The sequence below is a fragment of the Phyllobates terribilis genome, unplaced genomic scaffold, assembly GCF_046119375.1.
Source record: "Phyllobates terribilis strain yellow unplaced genomic scaffold, ASM4611937v1 Scaffold_2__4_contigs__length_985480577, whole genome shotgun sequence".
NCBI lineage: Eukaryota > Metazoa > Chordata > Amphibia > Anura > Dendrobatidae > Phyllobates > Phyllobates terribilis.
The window spans coordinates 445,428,751-445,451,620 of record NW_027362762.1 but is presented as its reverse complement, the minus strand read 5'-3'; the positions used below and the strand labels follow the sequence as shown (position 1 = coordinate 445,451,620).

Genomic DNA, 22,870 nt, shown 5'->3' with positions numbered 1-22,870 from the left:
AAGTTCTTGATGATGCGATAGATTGTTGACTGAGGTGCAATCTTTGTAGCTGCGATACTCTTCCCTGTTAGGCCATTTTTGTGCAGTGCAATGATGGCTGCATGTGTTTCTTTAGAGATAACCATGGTTAACTGAAGAGAAACAATGATACCAAGAACCAGCCTCCTTTTAAAGTGTCCAGTGATGTCATTCTTACTTAATCATGACTGATTGATCGTCAGCCCTGTCCTCATCAACAGCCACACCTGTGTTAATGGATCAATCACTAAAACAATGTTAGCTGCTCCTTTTAAGGCAGGACTGCAATGATGTTGAAATGTGTTTTGGGGGTTAAAGTTCATTTTCTGGGCAAATATTGACTTTGCAAGTACAGTAATTGCTGTTAAGCTGATCACTCTTTGACATTCAGGAGTATATGCAAATTGCCATTACAAAAAAGAAGCAGTAAACTTTGGAAAAATTACTATTTGTCTCATTCTCAATACTTTTGCCCATGACTGTATAGGGAGAGACCTGTCATTCCAGGGCAGTAGGCAGAGAGAAGCCACTTTTCTGACTAGTCTCCCATGTGGCTCGGTTCCATGTGGCTTCGTTTTTGATCAGAGTCAAATATACCTGGCTGAGATCATACAGCCAATGTCTGCCACATGCTGTCCAATCCTCAGGCAGCATGTATCAGCTCTCATGTTTCCTTTCAGGACACAGCTTTCATCACCACATTCCAGGAGTCATAACGTTTTACTTTTCCTTTGATGTATATGTATGATGGCTTGGTTTTTTTTGCTGGGTGAGATGTATTTTTCAACAGTACAACATTTTTTATTCTAAATTTTGTATTACATTGATATGGGAGGAATTCGCTAAAACTCAGTAAGTTGGCCTTCTTCTTTGTGGTATAGACTTTGCAGCGTTCAACATGCAGGATATATACAATGCCATCTCCATCCAGTAGATCGTTGCAATTATGGGGATACCAAACGTTGAAATTTTTTGATGTTTTACTGCTGGGGCACTATAAAACACTTTTAAAATAAATAAAATATTCAAAGACCCATAACATTTTATTTTTCTGTGAAGAGTGTAGTGTGAGGGCTTGTTTTTTTTCCTAGCACCATTCTGGGGTACATGATACATTTTGATTGTTGTTGTTTTTTTGTAGGAGCGGGACAAGCAACAATAGCAGACTCTGGCATTTTGTTTTTTTGTTTTTTTCCCCTGGTGTTCACGGTACAAGTTAAAATAATGTTAAAGTAATGTAAAAGACTGGGTAGCCATAGACACAGTGATATCATTATATAAGTGAATAATATATCAATTATATGGATTTTTTTTTTATCTTTTACACAGTAAATCCTTTATATTAGGGAAAACAAATTGCTTTGTATTTTTCTATTTCTTTGTTTAATATTTTTGTAAGATTTTTTTTTTTTTTTTTTTTTAGTACTCTTATAGGGCTTTAACCTGTATTGACTTGATTACTAATATAGTACACCGTCATACTCCTGCATTGCAATGTATTCTGTTAGTATTGTAGGTGTACCAAGATGAAGGAGGCCATTATTAGGAGGCTGGGATGACACAGGGACCTGTTGCTATTAACAGTGGCATACAAAAAGTTAAACTGCAGGGACTGAGGTTAGCATTACAGACCTGCTTTTTTGCTGACCTTGTGGGTGCATTCACAGCACCTTGGTCATCAGCCTAAAGACAATGAATGATAGAGATTGCGAACCAGTACCCAACCATAACGAACATTTTTGTTGCTGGTTGTGAACCAGTTAACGCTGCTGAAAGTTTGCTGTTGTTGTTTTTTTGCAAAGAAAGAATTCATCATCTTAAAGAAAAAAAAAAAAAAAGACACCAAGAACACAACAACTGATATTCTTACGTGACAGCCTGAGGCCGGACCATCACTCCTCCCGTACAACGACTTGGGCGCCGTGGAGATTCCGTCGTCATGATGACTAGTGACTTATTTTGCTAGCTCTGAAACAGAAAAAATAAGAAAAAATTAGGCTGATCAATTTCATTCCTACACAGAAAATCATTGTACAAATGACTGTCTGCAGTCGGCAGTTCTAATGTTCATACTATCTTGCATCACATATGGGGATGTGTGGTCATATTTAATCTATCAGACATGATAGTGATATTCTGAATTGCAAGCCACAGACGGTCAAGCAAGACGTGTGCAAACTAATAAAGAGCAAGGAGTGACAGAAAGAATTGGTTGGCAATGAGGTCACCCACTTAAGAAAATATCTTTAGATGTGTTTAGGATATAACTGTAACTTAATAATATATGTTTCTAACAAATGCCTCACAAACTATATCAATGGCGCTCCCAAATCCCAGAAGCTTTTAAATTAAAGCACAGCTTTTTTTTTTAAATAAATAACAGCCCCTTAGAGGTGCCACAAAAGTAAGTAACCTGCCCCTAGTACCATACTTACCAGCTGCTGTCTTCTGCTCCTCCCGGTGCCACGCTGCCAACTTGTGACTGCAATTTCTGAGTGACTGAAAGTCAGAAGTAACGGTCACAAGTGCTCAATGGAAGTCTATGGGAGCTTTGTTCTGGCTTTTATAGACTTACATTGCGAAGTGACCGCCAGCTCGCCCAGTAAACTCTGGAGCGATCTGGAAGATCAGAAACCGCAAAAGACGACAGGTACGACGTCGATAATAGAAAAATATGGTGACTGGTACGTGTAATACTAGTGGTAGGGAACTTGCATTAGTGGCAGCACTCCAGTGCTGAAATAAAACAAAAAATGCTGGAGTGGAGCTTTAAGTTTATGTTCGAAACAGAAGAGAAACAGTTTCATGTGTCGGCACGTGACAGACATTGCATATTTTATGTGTTCTACAAACAAAATCCCTTTAAAGGAAAGCGATCATCAGAAACTGACCTATTGTTTAACTCAGGCATTTTTAATTTGTTTATTTACATAGTACAATCTGTATTAAAAATTAAAATCTTGCAATTTTCACTTTAGGCTTTTTAAGACCAACTTCCTTTTGGTTTGAGGAAACAACACGTGTACATAGCCACAATGGTTAGATTTCGACCCTATCTTTTGTAGTAAAGCATCTAAAGAGCCTGTGCAAATTTCACTGTGAATGAAGCGGGAGCAGGGGCAGGTGTAACATCACCTGTTATGATGGATCCTATGTTATCAGCTGTGTATAGAGATGTTACCTGTCATTGTAATTCTAACTCTGAGCCTTGCTGAAAACTCTCCCTGAAAGGACAGGAAGTACGAGTGTAAAAGAGAACCAGTGGCCAGTGTTAAAACTGCAAGATTTATTTAATACAGATCATGATATAAAAACCATTGACAATTTTTTTTGAAAAACACAAGTAACACAAAACCTGATTTAAAACAACAGGTCATCTGATAATAGCTTCCCTTTAAATATCAAGTAGATTGGTGTTACAATCCATAACATTCTGAATTTTAAATAGCCCTTACTATAAGAGTTTTCTGATCACTTTCTTGTAATATACTGGTAGTCTATAAAAAACAAAACTATAGATTTGAACTTATAACATTTCACAATGACTACCCATAAACTACAACATTGTACAATTTCCATTCACATGCATAACATTTAACGGGGGGAACTTGGTTTTGATAAGTGTGCTTATTGGGGAAAGGGAAAACATGCTGCCATTCATCTCTGGCAGCATCTTAGGTCCTGTGAAAACAGCGGATCAAGCATGTTGAACACCAGCATGCTTGATCGTTCTTTCCACCACCCTAGAACATCTGTAATCAAGACTGAGTCATGGCATAGTGCAGGCTTGCGCTAGTTTTGACAGTACACGGCGGCAAATTTATTAAAAAGTCCATGAGACTTAATGAATTTGGAGACTCTACTAAGTGGCATGCGCTGTGCCAGAAATGTGCCAGCTTATGGTTCATTTATGTTATACCTAAAGCCAAAAGTAACAGAATAACACCAGGTGTTCTGCCAGAAAATGATGATGGTAGATGGATAATTCTACTTTGTGATGTGATACATTCTGTCAGACACTAGTTTGATGGAAACTTTAACATTTAATTAATGAATTAATTTCTAAATTCCTAAGAGTTATTGGTAATTACAGTTCGGCAGTACAACACCTAATGATAGGTTTAGACAAAATGAAGATATGCAGACAGGCCAGAAGTTCCAGATGATTCACTATATGAATAAAAGTCCTCACATCTAAGTAAGTCGACCAAGAGCTGTCATGCATGAAGAGGATTTTAATACGGATCGCACAGTTCATCTTTTTGTACCATGGAAAAAAAAGTGGTCAGTCAGAAACTCTATATACTTTGCCTAGGTCATTTCCACACATTCAGGGATCCTAAAAGGGCCTACCTGCTCTCTCCCTGTGTTTCCTGTGATTCCATCTCAAAACATGACTCTGCCACCTACTTGTTAGGACATGGTGGCCATGCACTACTCCAACCAGCTGGACCATCCATGTTTGCACTCATCAGTATGTACAGTTGAAACCAGAAGTTTGCATACACTATATAAAAAGACTCATATGCATGATTTTCTCAATATCGGACATGAAATCAGAATAAACCTTTCTCGTTTTAAGTCAATTAGGATTACCATAATTTTTAATATTTCCCAAATGCCAGAATAATGAGAGAGAGAATGTTTAAGGCATTGTATTACTTACTGCAAAGTCAAAAGTTTACATACATTTCATTAGTATTTGGTACCATTACCCTTAAACTGAATGACTTGGGTCAAACGTTTGGGATATCCTTCCACAAGCTTCTCAAGAGTTGGTCAGAATTTGGGCCCATTCCTCCTGACAAAACTGGTGTAACTGATCCAGGTCGCCTTGTCTGCGCCTGCCTTTTCAGCTTTGCCCATAAATTTTCAATAGGACTGAGATCAGGGCTTTGTGATGGCCACTCCAAAACATTGACTTTGTTATCCTTAAACCACTTTGTTACCATTTTGGCAGTATGCTTCAGGTCATTGTCCATTTGGAAGACCCATTTCCGCACAAGCTTTTACTTCCTGGCTGATGGCTTCAGATTTTGCTTCAGTATTGCCACATAATCTTCTTTTCTCATGATACCATCTATTTTGTGAAGTGCACCAGTCCAGTCCATCCTACAGCAAAATAACCCCACAACATGATGCTGCCACCCCCTTGTTTCACAGCTGGGATGGTGTTCTTAGGCTTCAAAGCTTCTCCCTTTTTCCTCCAAACGCAACAATGGTCATTATGCCAAAAAAGTTAAAATTTTAGTTTCATCAGACCACAGGACATGTCACCAAAAATTAAGGTCTTTGTTCCTGTGTGCATTTGCAAACATTAATCTGGCTTTTTTAAGTTTCTTTTGGAGTAATGGTTTCTTCCTGGCCGAGTGGCCTTTCAGCCCATGTTAATACAGTACTCGTTTCACTGTGGATATTGACACAATCTTACCAGCTTCCGCCATCATCTTCACAAGGTCTTTTGCTTTTGTCCTTGGGTTGATATGCACATGTCGGACCAAAGCAAGTTCATCTCTGGGACACAGAACCTGTCTCTTTCATGAGCGGTATGCTGGCTGGACATTCAGATCTTGTTTGTACTTGCGTATAATTGTTTGTACAGATGAACAAGGCACCTTCAGGTATCTTGAAATTGTACCCAAGGATGAGTCAGACTTGTGCAAGTCCACAATTCTCTTCCTGAATCTTGGCTGATTTCTTTAGACTTTCCCATGATGCTACACAAAGAAGCAGTGTGCTTCAGGTGTGCATTAAAATACATCCACAGTTGTGTCTCTAATTAACTTAGATGTTGTAAAAAAAACAAACAAAAAAAAAACCTATCAGAAGCTTCCATTCACATGACATTGTCATATGGACTCTCCAAAATTGTTTAAAGGCATAGTAATCTTAGTGTATGTAAAATTTTGACTTTGCAGTAAATAAAAATGGCTTAAAACCTTCTCTCTCTCTGATTATTCTGGCATTTGGCAAATATTAAAAATTATGGTAATCCTAACTGACCTAAAACAGGAAAGGTTTATTCTGATTTTATGTCAGATATTGAGAAAAACATGCATATGTGTCTTTTTATATAGTGTATGTAAATGTCTGGTTTCAACTGTATGTCTGCGCCCATTGCAGCCATTTCTGCTTGTGAGCACTTTTTAGGGGTGGCTGAATAGTAGGCTTATGGACAACTTAAAGCCTCTGGAGGATCCAACACCTTGAGGTTTGTGGAACTTCAGAAGCATCAGCTGCTTCAAATACCTGTTTGCGGCTTTGTAATGGTATTTTATCAGCTTCTTTCTTAGGACTCGTGCACACGACTATTTTCGGTTCAAGTACGATCGGACAAATGTTACCCTATTGAGCCATGCACACGTCAGATTTTTTCCTCTGACCAAGACGGTCCAAGAAAAAAAAAAAATATAAACAGAATACCAGAGTTGAATCTGCTTATCAGATCGCACTTGGCCATGCAAGTCAATGAGTGAGTAGAAAACATCAGACTGCACTCCAATTTCCACGGACAGACAAAATGGCGAAGATGGAGACTTTTTTTTCCATCTTCTCCTAATCTGGGAAAATCGTATCACACTCTGATCAGAGTGTGATTAACATTATCGGCCCGATTCTCTCAGATGAGAGTAAATACGCTGGTGTGACCCTAGCCTTACAGAAAAATCTTAGTTACTTACCAGTAACAGGATTTTACAGAGCCCATGATAGCACCACCCGAAAGAGGATATCCGCCCATCAAGGACAGGAAACCTACTGAATAAAAGGGCGGTACCACTCCTCCATATCAGTTAGCTTTCAGAGCATGAGAGGACCTCCAGAAAGTATGTTAGTACACAACTACCACCAATAAAACATTGCTCACTATACACCCATACATAGTGCACACCATTAGTGATAAAGAGGGAGGGAATAAAAGGCCTGGGTCTTTAAAATACCATTACCGGTAGCTAAGAATTTTTTCCTTTTCTCCCATGACAGCACCACATGAGACATTTTATATAGAACAGACACCTTAGGGAGGTATCACCGCTTGTAACACCCTTCTCCCAAAAGGATAGATCAGCAGATGAAGATAGATCAAGCCGGTAATGGTTATAGAAGGTGGAAGGAGAGGACCATGTTGCTGCCTTACATATCTTGTTGACAGACAAGGCCGCCTTCTCAGCCCAGGAGGTCGCCACGGCCCTGTTGGAATGAGCCCTCAAGTTCTCTAGGACCGGCACATTACTGGAAAAATATGCTAAGCTAATGGCGTCCCTGATCCATCTAGCTATAGTGCCCCTTGTTATTTTGAGGACCTTCCTAGCTCCCTGGAAAGACACAAACAAGGCTTCATTCTTCCTCCATGGCTTGGTCACAGACAAATATTGAATCAAGACCCGTCTCACGTCTAGTGTATGGAGTCTCTGATCTTCTGAATTCTTAGGATTACCATAGAATGAAAGGAGAATGATTTCCTGGGTTCTATGGAATTTAGAGGCCACTTTAGGGAGATAGGCCTGGTCTGGTCTTAATGTAACCCAATGTTCAGTGACCTGTGTGAAAGGGTGATTAACTGATAGTGCCTGTAAGTCGCTAACTCTACGGGCTGATGTTAGAGCTACCAGTATGACTGTCTTCAGGGTGAGAGCCCTTACTGTCACCTCTTCTAAAGGCTCAAAGGGAGGCTTAGACAGGGCTTCTAGGATCAGGTTCAGATCCCAGGGAGGCATTCTAGGGGTAGTAATTGGTCTGGATCTGTCACATGCTTTTATGAATTTTATTACCCACCTCTCTGCCGCCAGATTGTAGTTATACAGGGCTCCTATAGCCGACACTTGCACCTTAAGGGTGCTGGTAGCCAACCCCATTTCTAAGCCCCTTAGGAAAAATTCCAATATGGCCTTTATAAGGATTTTACCTTTTGCCGATTGCCCCGTAGTAGACAGGAATTCTGCCCATGTTCTACCATAGATTTTAGTTGTTATTGGCTTTCTGCCTTTAAGCAGAGTGGTGACTAGATTCAGGGAAAAACCTTCCTGGATCAGCAATGACCTCTCAAACTCCAGGCCGTTAAATGCAGGCCCAACCTCTGAGGATGGAAGAATGGACCCTGCTCGAGGAGATCCAGAACATCTGGGAGGACCCATGGATCCAACTTGGACATCATCCTTGTGCAGGTGAACCATTGTCTCTTGGGCCAGAATGGAGCAATCAAATTAACTCTTGCTCGCTCCTCTCAGACCTACCTCAATACTGTTGGAATCAACATTAGTGGGGGAAAAGCATAGGCTAGGTCGAAGTTCCAGGGAATATGCAGTGCATCCACTGCATATGGTTTTTCCTTCGGATTCAAGGAGCAGAAGTTATTTGTTTTTTTCTGTTCTGCCTTTTTGAGAACAGATCTATTTCTGGCTGACCCCAGCGGTCCACAATTTGTTGGAATACTGTGGATTTAGCTCCCATTCTCCCTGTTTCAGTATATTCCGACTCAGGAAATCTGCTCTTTCGTTTTCTTTTCCTCATATATGCAGGGCCAAGCACGTTAATTGGTGATGCTCCGAAAATTCCAGAATATCTTCCATCACCAACATTAGAGGGCGGGATCTTGTGCCCCCCTGGTTTTTGATATAGGCGACTGTTGTGTGGCTGTCTGACATAATGCGGACATGCCACCCTTGCAATTGGGAATGGAGCTTCATTATCGCATTTTTCACGGCCAACAGCTACTTCATATTTAAGGAGTAACTCTTTTCAGCGTCCCACCAGACTCCCTGGATTACACAATCCCTCAGATGTGCTCCCTGTCCATCCGAGCTTGCGTCTGTCGTAATTATGTCTTTGATCTGATAAGACCATGGCACTCCCTGCGACAGGTTCTCCAATTCCAGCCACCATGTGACTGACCTGATAGATGATTGGCAAAGTGTTATTTTCCCGCATAAATGTCCTCTTGAGTCGTTTCTCCATGGCTAGGATATCCTGCTGCAAATGTCGGGAGTGTATTTGTGCCCATTGTACTGCTGGGTACTACTTGATGTCATTGTACCTAGTAGAGACATTGCCTTCCTTAGTGTCATAGACGGGCTTTTGACTGCTGCTGAGATTAAGGTCACGATCTTGTCCTTTTTGTCTTCCGGTAGTGGACAAGTCTGTTCCCCTGAGTCCCCTGAGTCCAAGATACGCCCTAAGAAAGCCTGAACCTTCTGTGGCTCCAGTCTTCACTTTTCCAGATTTAGTATCTAGCCAAGTTCGACCAGACTGGTTCTGACCTCTGTCAACTTGAGATTGCAGTGTTCTACTGATCTGCCCACTACCAGAAAGTCATCCAAGTAGGGGACTACCAGGGTATTCCGTTCCCGTAGATATGCTGTGGCCTCCAGAATGATCTTTGTAATGATCTTTCGCATGGATTGGGACGTGGTAATAGGTGTCCTTCAGGTCCATCACACTCGGGTAACATCCCGGGAATAACAGCTTTATGGCCAATCTCAAACTCCATCTTGAAGGATCTGTAGATCAGGAAGTTGTTCAGGCCTTTCAACTTGACTGTGGTTCTGAAAGTGCAGTTTTTTGGGTTTTTTTATTAGAAACAAGGGAGAATAGAATATTTTCTCTTGTTCGCTTACTGGCGTTTCCTTCAGAACCTGTTTTTCCACTAAAACTTACTTTTCTAGGGCTGCTTGCTCCCTGGGACCCCTGTGAGACGAGATCCTGAAAGTTTGCTAAGGGATAGATGTGAACTCCAGTCTCACTCCTTATTATCCCCAATATCCAGGCACTGGATATAATTTTTTTTCCAGGCAGGCAGGAAGTGGGACAGCCTTCCTCCTACCTGGGGAGGCCCGTCACTTAGGGGTTTTCCTATTCTCAAAGGAAGGACCTCCGAACATGAAGCCTCCACTCTTTGGCTTCCTGTCCTTCCATTTCCCCTGTTCTCTAGAGAATTTGATCCTGTTATATCTCCTTTTATGAAAGGAGTTCTTGTACTGTGGCATCGATACTTTAAAAAAAAAAAAACCTTCTTTTTATCTCACACCTTATCTAGCATGTCTTCCAGAGCTCGGCCGAAAAAAAAATCCCCTTCACGCGGGATTGAGCATAATTTGGTCTTGGATTGGATGTCTCCTGTCCAGCTTTTGAGCCACAGCACTCTGCGAGCCGCATTGGACAAATTCGCCGACCTAGCTGCCAGTCTCACCGTATCCGCCGATACGTCCGCGAGGAAGGCAGCAGCCCCCAGCATTAGAGGGAGATTGGCCAGGCTCTTTTCCATGGGAACGTCCTCTTTAATCTGGTACTCTAGTTGTTGCAATCAGACTATCATTGACCTGGCTGTGCGAGTGGCAGCGACTGACAGTTTTAATGCTCCCGCTGAGGACACCCATGTTAGTTTTAGATAAGACTCAGCTTTCTTGTCAAGGGGATCTTTGAGAGATCGCAAATCCTCAAACGGCAGAGTGGATCTCTTAGAAGATTTCGACACCGCCACATCAATTTCAGGGGTTTTATCCCACCTGGCGGTATCCTCTTCCTCAAACAGGTACCTCTTTTTTTGAAGATGATGATAGCTGCCCTTTCTTTTCGGGTCTCTTCCACTCTTTGTCAATGAGCATCTTAATTCTCTCTTTGACCGGGAATGTACGCCTTTTCTTCTGATCTAGCCTCCAAACATGATGTCTTGGACTGTTCTAGGGGTCTTGGTACCCGCTATGCCCATAGTAGTCTTTATAGTCATTATTAACTTATGCGTGTTTTCTGCTGGAAAACATGGCTTACCGCCCGTATTACTCTCTGATGATGAGGACAGGGATGAGGTAGAAGAGGAGTTAGATTCCTCCCTGTCCTGTAATATTAATGATTCCACTGAATCACATGTCTGATGTTTTTGACGCTTACTCTTTTTCCGTTTAATTAGGGTTTTCAGGGAGTCTCTAACCTCAGTTTGGATTTTAGATCCATGGCAAAGCTGGGGGTTTCTTCCGATATGGTCTTTTGAATATACCCAGGGCAGAGTCTTTTAGTATATGTGCTGGTAAAAATAAAACTACACATTCCCTATTATTCTGTTTGCCGCTACATTTCTTGGGCCTTTGTGACAGGTAGATACCACACATGGTGTTGTTAAGCATCCAGCAACTAAAGGGGTTAACAGGGTGCAGCCCGGGGGGAGTGGCCAGGTCTGCCTCAGAGAGACTGGGTAGTGTCAGTTCTGAGCTAGAGAGTGAGCTTAAAGGATGCAGACCTCTTCACAAGGCTGATGAGGGTTCTGGGACTCTCTCACTGCAACTGCCGCTTGGCTGCTAGGCGGTATCTACAGGAAAAAGTAGTGGAGAAAGGAATTAACTGTTGTTTAGCAGAAGCAAGGATTGAACACCACGTCTGAGGACTATACTCATCCTTTCGTTGTAACCACCCTTCCTCCCTTACTGCACCAGAAGGTAAAGCCTGTGACACTGTGGACCGGGGACTGCTGGTGGGAGCGTTGCTGTTGTGGGAGCATAGAAGTGTGCTGCTAAAGAGACTAGATCTGTGCTATACTGTGAAGAAACTGTTTGTTACTGGAGCCTGTTGCTCAAGAAACTTAAAGTTGCTACTGGATGTGCAGTTACAAGCAGCGGTCACTACAACTTGACAGCCAAGCACTGCAGTTAAGGACTGCTTCCAGCATTAATAACAGCTGATCGGCAGGGGTGCCGCGTGCGGGGCCCCGGCCAATCATACATTGATGCCCTATCCTATGGATAGGGCATCAATGTCAAAGTAGTGGACAATCTCTTTAAATTGCACTAGCCGTGCGGTTTCATTAAATACTACTGTTCAACTGTTCACGAGGATTCGTCAAATGTGTTGGGTCAGCAAGTGAATCCATCTATGTGTTTGTGTCTTAGGGTCAATACCCCTGTATGACAGAGAGCTGTAATCTATGATCGCCCTGAGTAACGGTTCCCCCAGGATTCCAAAGAATTAACGAAACCCGTCTTGCCCTTATCCAAACTTAGGCGGCGTGCGCGCAACACCTTTCCTAGTAGAAAATACACAGAGAAAGGGACCTATTTAACATGGTGAACTTTCACGAAGATCACTCACCACTCTGCCGTTAAGTCTAGGGTACCAGAGATGGAGGCTGGATCAGTTCACATGATCTCTCTCGCTTGGAGGTGGTGGACTCACAATCTGCCCTGTTCCTCTGCCTGGTCTAGCTGCCACTGCGGCATCCTTGATGGTGGCGCTGCTGCTGCAGCTCAGATGACTACCGTTCTTTATCCATGTTAGACAAGTTGTGTAGGCACTGCTATCTTGAAGCTTTCCCTCTCTTTTATAGCTGAGGGACGCCACTCCACCCCCAGTCCGGCCCACCCCCGGATATCCAGGTTAGACAAGGTGATATATATATTATATACACACACACACACACACACACACACACACACACACACACACACAGTACAGACCAAAAGTTTGGACCCACCTTCTCATTTAAAGATTTTTCTGTATTTTCATGACTATGAAAATTGTACATTCACACTGAAGGCATCAAAACTATGAATTCACACATGTGGAATTATATACTTAACAAAAAAGTGTGAAGCAACTGAAAATATGTCTTATATTCTAGGTTCTTCAAAGTAGCCACCTTTTGCTTTGATGACTGCTTTGCACACTCTTGGCATTCTCTTGATGAGCTTCAAGAGGTAGTCACCAGAAATGTTTATCACTTCACAGGTGTGCCCTCTCAGGTTTAATAAGTGGGATTTCTTGCCTTATAAATGGGGTTGGGACCATCAGTTGTGTTGTGCAGAAGTCTGGTGGATACACAGCTGATAGCCCTACCGAATAGACTGTTAGCTGCTTTTTTCATGCCATAATACAAATTCTAAGTAAAGAAAAACGAGTGGCCATCATTACTTTAAGAAATGAAGGTCAGTCAGTCCGAAAAATTGGGCAAACTTTGAAACTGTCCCCAAGTGCAGCTGCAAAAACCATCAAGCGCTACAAAGAAACTGGCTCACATGACGAAAGCCCCAGGAAAGGAAGACCAAGAGTCACCTCTGCTTCTGAGGATAAGTTTATCCGAGTCACCAGCCTCAGAAATCGCAGGTTAACAGCAGCTCAGATTAGAGACCAGGTCAATACCACACAGAGTTCTAGCAGCAGACACATCTCTTCAACAACTGTTAAGAGGAGACCTTGTGCAGCAGGCCTTCATGGTAAAATAGCTGCTAGGAAACCACTGCTAAGGACAGGCAACAAGCAGAAGAGACTTGTTTGGGCTAAAGAACACAAGGAATGGACATTAGACCAGTGGAAATCTGTGCTTTGGTCTGAGGAGTCCAAATTTGAGATCTTTGGTTCCAACCACCGTGTCTTTGTGTGACGCAGAAAAGGTGAACGGATGGACTCTACATGCCTGGTTCCCACACTGAAGCATGGAGGAGGAGGTGTGATGGTGTGGGGGTGCTTTACTCGTGACACTGTTGGGGATTTATTCAAAATTGAAGGCATACTGAACCAGCATGGCTACCACAGCATCTTGCAGCGGCATGCTATTCCATCCAGTTTGCGTTTAGTTGGACCATCATTTATTTTTCAATAGGACAATGACCCCAAACACACCTCCAGGCTGTGTAAGGGCTATTTGACCAAGAAGGAGAGTGATGGGGTGCTACGCCAGATGACCTGGCCTCCACAGTCACCAGACCTGAACCCAATCGAGATGGTTTGGGGTGAGCTGGACCGCAGAGTGAAGGCAAAAGGGCCAACAAGTGCTAAGCATCTCTGGGAACTCCTTCAAGATTGTTGGAAGACCATTTCCGGTGACTACCTCTTGAAGCTCATCAAGAGAATGCCAAGAGTGTGCAAAGCAGTCATCAAAGCAAAAGGTGGCTACTTTGAAGAACCTAGAATATAAGACATATTTTCAGTTGTTTCACACTTTTTTGTTAAGTATATAATTCCACATGTGTTAATTCATAGTTTTGATGCCTTCAGTGTGAATGTACAATTTTCATAGTCATGAAAATACAGAAAAATCTTTAAATGAGAAGGTGTGTCCAAACTTTTGGTCTGTACTGTATACTGTATATAATTTTTTTTAGATCATGCTCTGTGCAGAAGTACTGCGCATGCTCACCTCGACTGCCGCAATACCTTCTGGCATGCTGCGTCATCAGGGCGCCGGACACTTCCTGTCACGTACCCTATGCGTGCGCAGACCCAGACGCCCTGCTTTCCGGGGCGCTACGTCGTCGGACACCCGGATATGACCACCAGCACGCCCGTGCAGCCAAGGAAGCAGGTCCCAGCGCACTCCACCGGAGGCCTCCTGCCCGGCCTACCTGCGCATACCCGGAGTCGTAACCCGGCACGCTTGGCTTTGCAGGCAGACCCCAGCGTGCGCAGTCTCTGAATGCGTGTTGGCCGGGGACATTGTGAAGAGGACCCCGCCTGCACCGCCGGCCTCCTAGCCAGCAGCACATCTCCAGACCAGCGGTATCTACCGTCCTCGGACACCCCCAATCTGGGCCAATGAAGTACCGCTCTTCAGAGGTTCCCTTCAAGGACAAAAAAAAAAAAAAAACTGATGCGGAGGAGAGGTACTGCCTTTTTATTCAGTATTCCAAATACCTTATATTTAGATACGATCAGAAAGATTTGAAGGACCCTAGTAGTCCATCGCCGCCAGACCACAGCATTGCAAATTTCCTCCTAACTGTCGGCATCCCAAATCAGTAGAAGGGTCCGGGAGGAGGTTCACAGGGTTCTGTTTTGGCGGCCTCAGACTACAGTCATGGGCAATGGACCAGAATCCTGCAAATCTCTTAAATCAGCTCTAATTACATTAAAGTCGACTAAAGCAGTCGACCATCGGATGTGTCTGGGGGCTTCTTGACTCTCCCCTGACATACAATGTCGAAAGGAATAAATATCGGGCAGTTTGCATTGACATGCCCCAGCCTTTTGTGTTTCCGGTAAATAAGGAGTCAGGCAGCAGCTTTCAAGTAAGCAGCGACAGTGATCTCTAAATCTAGTATAAAAGGTCATTTTGTGACCATGACTTTAGGGGTGGTGGGCAACCATTTCTGCTGATGTTCCCATGTAAGTGTTATAAAGACACGCAATTCTCTAATATACTTTATGTATCAATTCCTATCCTCTGAATTTGATATATCAGCAGCACTGATATTCTGTAAGGGTACGTGCCCACGATCCGTAATAGCAGTGTTATGGACAGGGCTATGGCGTTGGCAAGCCAAACCTCCGACTGAGACTCCCTCATACATGGCTCATGTTTAAGTGATGAATTTACTGTAGCACAGATTCATCTCAGCTAAAAGTCTAGACCCTTAGATCAGGAATAGGACAGACCTTTATAAGACATTTCATAACTTTCCCAAATTCTTATGAAAAAAATATTCCCCACAAACTGCATTGAACTACTGTATCCAATTTATTATATGTTTTAGGAGTTGGTCCATTTTATACCGACTCCACCAAAATGGGCTCCGACTCCGACTCCATAGCCCTGGTTATGGACACAGCTCACCTGCGCTGCAACCAAAATTCTGCGTTCTACAGTACAAGCACAGTGGATGGATTTATAGAAATCCCATGCCATACGGTCACTGATCAGTGACCCGTAGAAGTTCAAAAAGGGCGCAAAAGGGCTGTCTGTCTTCTACATTTTTTCAATTGATGGAACTGTTTTCTTTAGACAAGCACCCGGTGTATGTGGGAGAGGTGTGTGCTCTGCAGTCTGGGGAGCGTTGAAAGCGCAACTGTGCAGTAGTGCCGGCTTTTTTTCTGCATGAATTGAATGTATTGGATGCGTTAACTTCACATGGTTCAATGAACAGATGCAGATTTACCTACGTGATCAGACGCAGCAAAAATACCCTGCTTCTAAAGCGCTGCTATAGCCTGATCATGGGCACATAGCCTTAGGGCGGACATCTGCTATGACAGTAACTGCTACAGCCACTCAGTGATCGCTGATTGTGGTGTCACATGCAGCCACTGTCACTCACCGGGAATAGCGGCACCGACACAGGAACAGCACTGCCGTAGGAGGGGAGTATCCATTGCTTTTATTTTAATTGGAGGTCCTTAGTTGACTAAGCAGTGGCTGTCCAGTAGTGGGCCACCCCTTTAACTATGTCAGCTTGGAAGCCAGGCTGCTTATCTCAGACTGGATACAATTGTAGCAATATCTCACTTGTGAAAAACAATAGGACTGTACAGATAAAATATTTCCAGGACAATTCATAACAATCTGCTATTTAATGCCTGAACATGTAGCCACAATGAAGGATCTCCTGTGGATCCTCAAAATGGTAACTATAACTTTGGAGGTTGAATAGTTGCCCCCTCCTAAATAAAGAGAAAAGGTATTTTCAGCATTTTGTTAGTGTGTTATGGACCTGCTGCTGACCTCCCCAGCTATCATTAGGGAGTCACACATCCATACAGTTATCCTAACTGAGCAGAACACTGACACACAAAGTAACGTGGGAGATTTTATAAGCCTTCTGACACCACTGCTGGATCATCCTTCTTTACAAGTACTTACCTAAAGCCACGGTCACACATGGAGTATTTGGTCAGTATTTTACATCAGTATTTCTAAGCCAAAACCAGGAGTGGGTGATAAATACAGAAGTGGTGATGTGTTTCTATTATACTTTTCCTCTGATTGTTCCACTCCTGATTTTGGCTTACAAATACTGACCAAATTCTGGATGTGTGAACGTGGCCTAAGAAGCAACAGCACAGCAGTAAGTCCAAGCAGCTATTTTCCGCTGTGAACCTCAGGGACAGAATGAGAATACATACGAGTTATACCCTGATCCGGCCACTGTAATGGACCATACTGCACCTCCATGGATATTGGTCAAACAAAGATTTGTAACTTATTTCCATGACATGTGAGGCAAACAGGTTAGCACCTTCATTAGAACATCAGCGCTCTTATGTGGTCCCTTGAGGGGCACTCGCTGATACCTGAGGTCATTACTCAAACTCCCCATCAAATAATAATGCGGAATAGCAGCAATATGGTCCTAGGAAACACTACTACTGTGAAAAGAGAGACAGAAAGTGTGGAGGGCTGCAAGAAAATCCAGTCCAGAACTCTGAAAACAGGTGACCGACACTCGGGCCAAATATTCAAGTTGATATTTATAAAGTGTTTGGTGACCGAGCACTACAGCAGCCAAAGGACTTCTGTTTAGAATATCTTGAAGACAGCAGCAGATAACATGCAATGAACTCTGCTTCTTGCAAAGTTTGCAACTAAAAGCATAAAAAAAATAAAAATGAGAACATAAAAGGGTATTTAAGCAGTTGTCCAACTTTAGGGACAATTTTCTTTTCTTAAATGCATGTATTTGAAGTTATAAAATCAGTTTTGCAATTGCGGTGCATTAAAAAATTTACACCCTTTGTCTTGTATACCCACTGTATTGCGCTGTCTATTGCTGGCTGCAAAATGATTTAAAAGAGAATCCATCAGTGAGCTTATTCAACATGAATGACGGGAGAGTTTGTAATTCTTTTACCTGTCTTTTTCTCAGCTCTTCCCAGCTGATTTATGGCCACAGATCAAATCAAAGGTGAATGTGCAGAAGACAAAAAGCCTGTAAAAGCAAAAACACAGTGAAACATGTTTAATGAAACCATATTGTAAAATTTTTATTTTTTTTAGCCTAAATACATACATTTAAGTAAGAAATAAATAAAAACCTTTTAAACATTCATGGCTGATAGTTTTAGTATGAGTATGAGTGCAGGGTCTTATGTTTTGATACTCTCATGAAAATTGGGGTGTGCAGGTTTTTGCAGAGAAGTGGTCATACAACTCATACTAATTAGAATAATGAAGTCTGACCGCACAGGCATGGCCACAGCTCTAATACAGTTTGGAGGATTAGGTATCAACAAATTCTTGAGATGCAAAGAATAGGTTATAAACACCTGACAAGGGGTCTGCCTAATAGGATGAGATTCTAAAGCATAGAATACATACATGCAGTACCCCAATTATTTAGAATAGGAGATTTACAAAACACACAAGAACGTTACTCAAGATTCCTCCAGGAGAAGTAGACTTGGCATAACTGGAGGTACACATGTGTATCTATTTTACTTTTATAGTTCCAGTGCATGGACAATTAAAAAATGAAACTTTGGAAATTGCTGCCCCCGTTGCTGTCATGCAGAATGTAAACAGCACAATATTATCAGTCCCTACAGTCATACAAACTTCCATCACCTTCACAACTTCAATGTACAGTAATTGGGGTAAAGCCACATACGGATTGTTCTACAGAATCGCTGCAAGATCTGCACTGATTTCTTCTGCCATTGTGTCCACTCAGCTTACAGTCGACTATAAGTCAATGAGACCTGCATTTATGTTACCAATTCCATTTAGCCTATTAACTAACATATCAGTTTCTAGGAAAGCTGGCTGACACTAATTATGTCAAAGTCTTGAGCAACAGGTCTTGCTAAGGCATCGCTTCCATCGATATTGATGACAAAATGACAGAGGAAAACTTATATCACAACAGATCATATAGATTTCCATGGAATTGTTCCCAGCAAGCAATGCATTAATTGTGTCGCCAGACTGGTCTCAATTCCGGATCAAAGAACAATCCATGCAGCGCCTTTCTTTGGGCTGGCTACAAACACCAGACTGGTCCATGACCATCTCATCAGTCGCTCAGGCATAAAACAACTGATACATGATGAGAAACCAGCCTTAAGAAGCACACGCTTTAGATGACAGTCCGTTTAAACCACAGACTATCTGATGCGTATTGGTGGGTCATCTGATTTTTCCCCAGCATGATGTCTGGGGAGAGATGGGCAGTTGGAATTTCCACATTGAACCTTTTCTTTAAAGGCGAGCTAAGTCACTGCAGCAGCTTTCTCCTCTCTCACCATAGAAAACACACGAATCCTCAACTGAACCAAGGAGGGGGGGGGGGGGGGATTGGGAGAAATATCGGTTGGACAAATGTTTGTTTGACAGACAGCTATCTCTTATGTTGGCTAGGTTTAGGATAATTTCACTAGATGTTTTTAAGTGCATTTACACTGCATTATCGGGAATGAGGGTTCCTAGGATCATTTGACAAACGAGCAAAACGCTTGTTCACCAAGTGAAATAATCTTTTGGCTTGGTTAAAAGATCATCGTTCTCGGCAGCTCATCATCATGTGTAAACAAGACTCGAGCTGCCGAGAACAATGGCTTGTCTATGGGCAGTGAATGATCTATTACTGATCATCCTGTCCACATTTTAAATGTGGTCAGCCTGTGTAAAAACACTATTAAAGAGATTGTCCGCTATTTTAACATTGATGGCCTATCATTAGAACAGGTCATCAATGTCTGATCGGTGGGGGTGCGGCACCCGGCAACCTTGTTGATCAGCTGTTCTCGGTGCCATCGGTGGCCAGAAGTGCTCAGTTACGGAGCTGCTCTGTAAACAGATAAGTGGCCACGAGCAGGTACTGCAGATTGCGGGTGTGCAGTACCCGCCCTGGCCACTATCAGTAGACTGAGCAGCTCAGCAACTAAGCACTTCTGGCGACCGCCAGCACAAAGAACAACTGAATGGGGTCGCACCCCCACCGATCAAACAATGATGACCTATCCTAAGGATAGGCCATCAATGTTAAAGTAGTGGACAACTTCTTTAAATGACTGCCAATCAGAAAACAAGCAGTTGTTTGGTGGTCAAAAATTTGCCAGTCCAGTTTTGTAAACCCACCTTAGGGTCTTTTATGGTCTTTAGTTAGGTGTTCCATCTGAATCCCAGAGAAATGGGATTCAAATGGAACCGATAGAACCATCGAGTATAATTGTAACGCTGGTGGGTGTGGACCCACTGCGCCACGGGCAAGGCTTACCCTGGAGGGGTGTCACTATGTCTCCTGGGTCTTCACTAGGGACTCTGATGGCGAGGATAGGCTGGGCGGCCAGTAAACACAAAGTACCACTTCAGGTCAGTCCCCGGAGGGTTAGAGACGCGAGTACAAGGTACAGGAGGGTGAGACTGAAGCGTAGTCAGACAGGCAGCACGTGATCACCATTCAAATCGGGAGTCTGGAATGAAAATGTCAAACAAAGCGGGTAAACAGGCTGGGTCGATAACGGTTGACAGAATACAAAGGTAGGCATGAACCAAATACTAACAGTCTAGGAACCCACGTTTGGGTGAGGAATGGAGGGTGGAGTCACCTGATAAAGATAGGCTGGGGAAGCAAATCTCTGCAGCACAGGGTGGATACAAATTCCTGCAGAGTTCGGCCGCACCCCCCTACGTGAGAGTGGCCGGCGTAACAATAATGACAAAAACAGAATTCAATGTCTCCAATTTTGGACTCCATTTGACTTTTTTTTCTCTCCTTCGTGTCTGCCCTTTATTCTGGACATAATAGCGTAGTCTACTGCACTATTGTGTCCGGCATAAAAGCCAGACACCTCCAGAAAAAAAAAAGAAGAAAAAACAGAGTCCAAAATTACATGAATCTATCTAGTTTAGGTCAGGGACTTGCAGTACATCATGGTCTGCACTTGGACCTTGAAACATGGATGTGTGAAAGTGACCCTCCAGAACTTACATCCTCCACTTTGCAGAGTGCAGCCTGTAGTAGTGTGCCCTATTCATGCCCTGTGCGCTCCCTCCCCCAGCTCTTCAGAGGCTGAATAGCTGCTACTGTCCACAGAGAGCAATCTATCAATCAGCATCTGAAGGGCAGAGGAAGCCACAGCCCATGGACATTCCTACATCATGATGGTTAGGGAGTAAGCTGACCACTGAGACTAGAGTGTCTCTACTTTATAATGTCCTCAGAGCATAAAGGAACTGGCAGGTTCCCTCCAAGAATGCAATATACATTAAACTGTGCCACAGGGCATGACCGAGGATTTTAAAGGGACGTGTCATGGTAGCATGGCAAAGACGCTGCACGGCTTGTAGGTGGGCACATTAGTCCTCATATAGTTCTGCTTGTGGCCCATAATAAAGAGTGACAAACTGAGCACTGTACTCCAGTCATATGGTAAAGATGTATGTATTCAGGATCAGTTGTAATCCCTCCTCCCTGATATTAGGAGTCCAGTGGGCAGTCTCAATCCGTGATTGACAGTAGAATCTATTTGCAGGACTCTGGTCCATCAGTCAGGTCAGTAATCTGTGACCGCCGCACACGATCCCTGTGGATCACCTTACCTCCCGGCATTCCCGGCTCTTCCTCTGATTAGCCAAGCTAGCACGGCGTAATCATTGCCGCATGATGCACACAAGACGTCATGCAGCCCCTTTAATCAAAAGAAGAGTCGAGAACGCTGGGGGTTAAGGAGATGTGCAGGGATCCTGTTCGGCGGTCACAGAGCACTGCCCTGGTCGATGGACTGGAGTTCTCCAAATGGGTTCTCCCATCTCTTATGGGTAGCCAGGGATAGAGTGATACCCGCCAAATCACAGAGCAGGACTGCCCACTGGACTCCTGAGCAGAGAAAGCTGGGACTGCAAGATCTGTCTCCTGCTGCCTGGAGATGGGACTGCAGGTACAATGTGACAGAAGAGTGGTAGTATGCCATAGTGAGCACGGGCACTGCAGAGCATACCAGCCTTGGGGAGAGCAGCCCATGTCTGGGGACCAGCCTGAGCCCTCCATTAACACTCATGCATGTGTTCCCCAGTGGGAATGATGCTGGCATACAACCACTGTGTATAGGGCAGCTACCACATGCATCAGGCCAGTAGTAAACCCTATGTGTGGCAGTATGCCGCACTGCTGCCTCTGTCGCCCCCGTGACACCCCTCACTGTTACCTTACGTTCGGCAGCAGCTGGCACCAGCGCTGCTTCTCCTGCTCCTCTCACAGTCAGTCCTGCTCCAGCAGCAGCAGATACACAAATACAGCAACAAGGAAAGCGGAACAGCTGGAGCCGACCAATCACAGATCAGCCTGGACTCTGGCGCCGGTGTCAATCACAGTCTAAGAGCCAATCAGAGGCCGGGGGCGTGTCCATCGTGGTGATGACGTAGGGTCTCCAGTCAGTGGTCCCCACGCTGCTTCCGCACTGGTCAGGTCTGGCCGGAGCTGGGGAAGGAGTCGGAAGTGCAGGGTCTCGGCACGCGGCGGCCCCCGTCACTTGTGTGAGGCCTGAGCCCTTCCTGCCCTCTCCCCAGGCTTTTGTTTACATCTCATCCTCTCGCGAGAAGAAGTTTGGGTGAGAGTGCACGTGTTCTAAACACAGGCGTTGTGGTCAGTCAGTGCGCGGGGTCATGTGAGTACATCTGTGGCCGCCGGGCCCGGGCAGTCACTACCGCCTTCTGGACTGCATGGTGCACACCGCCTGCGCCACTTGTGGATGCCGCCCAGCGGTGCCATCCTCCACAGCTTACCGGGGCGACACTGTGCGCTGGTAGTGGCTCCATCAGCTCAGGACACCAACACCTGGCAGATGGGGCTTCCCCCGGGTTCAGCACCTTTACCCTTTCCTCACCGGGTCTCCAAGGGGTTGTTGGGTTGGAACACGTTATCCACAGCCTATAGATGGGAGGGGGTCTGCACTGATCACCAGAAAGGGGCTCCGTATTCGGCGTTCACCATGGAGTATTAAAGGGCTTGTGCCTTTTCAGAAAACTTTCTACTAATAGCAGCTATGCCACAGTCCTCCGCCATTTTTGTCTGAGATGCTCACTTCACCCGACTCACAAAAGAATGGAAATACTGCCTCAACATTGATGGACAGTCTTCAATCTGGAATATACTTATTTGCATAAGTGATAGTTGTTATATTTTATTTATGTTTTGATTTGTACTGTTCCGGATCGATTAACATA

General features: G+C 43.9%; 1 protein-coding gene across 7 annotated transcripts in view; it reads right to left on the bottom strand.

Moving 5' to 3' along the window:
- BCAS3 (BCAS3 microtubule associated cell migration factor) overlaps nt 1–22,010 on the bottom strand; it is a 1,370,469-nt gene extending 1,348,459 nt beyond the window's left edge. For 4 of the 7 annotated variants that reach the window (XM_073665482.1, XM_073665487.1, XM_073665488.1 and 1 more), the window contains exons 1-4: nt 21,853–22,010; nt 19,923–20,118; nt 17,559–17,636; nt 1,889–1,986 (exon numbers count right to left, since the gene is read on the bottom strand). In XM_073665482.1, the coding sequence (XP_073521583.1) occupies nt 1,889–1,959 (71 nt within the window). In that variant the 5' untranslated portion in view covers nt 1,960–1,986; nt 17,559–17,636; nt 19,923–20,118; nt 21,853–22,010. The remainder of the gene's footprint in view (nt 1–1,888; nt 1,987–17,558; nt 17,637–19,922; nt 20,119–21,852) is intronic. The other 3 variants (XM_073665484.1, XM_073665485.1, XM_073665486.1) reach the window with 3 other exon arrangements.
- Between the last annotated feature and the right edge of the window lie 860 nt (nt 22,011–22,870).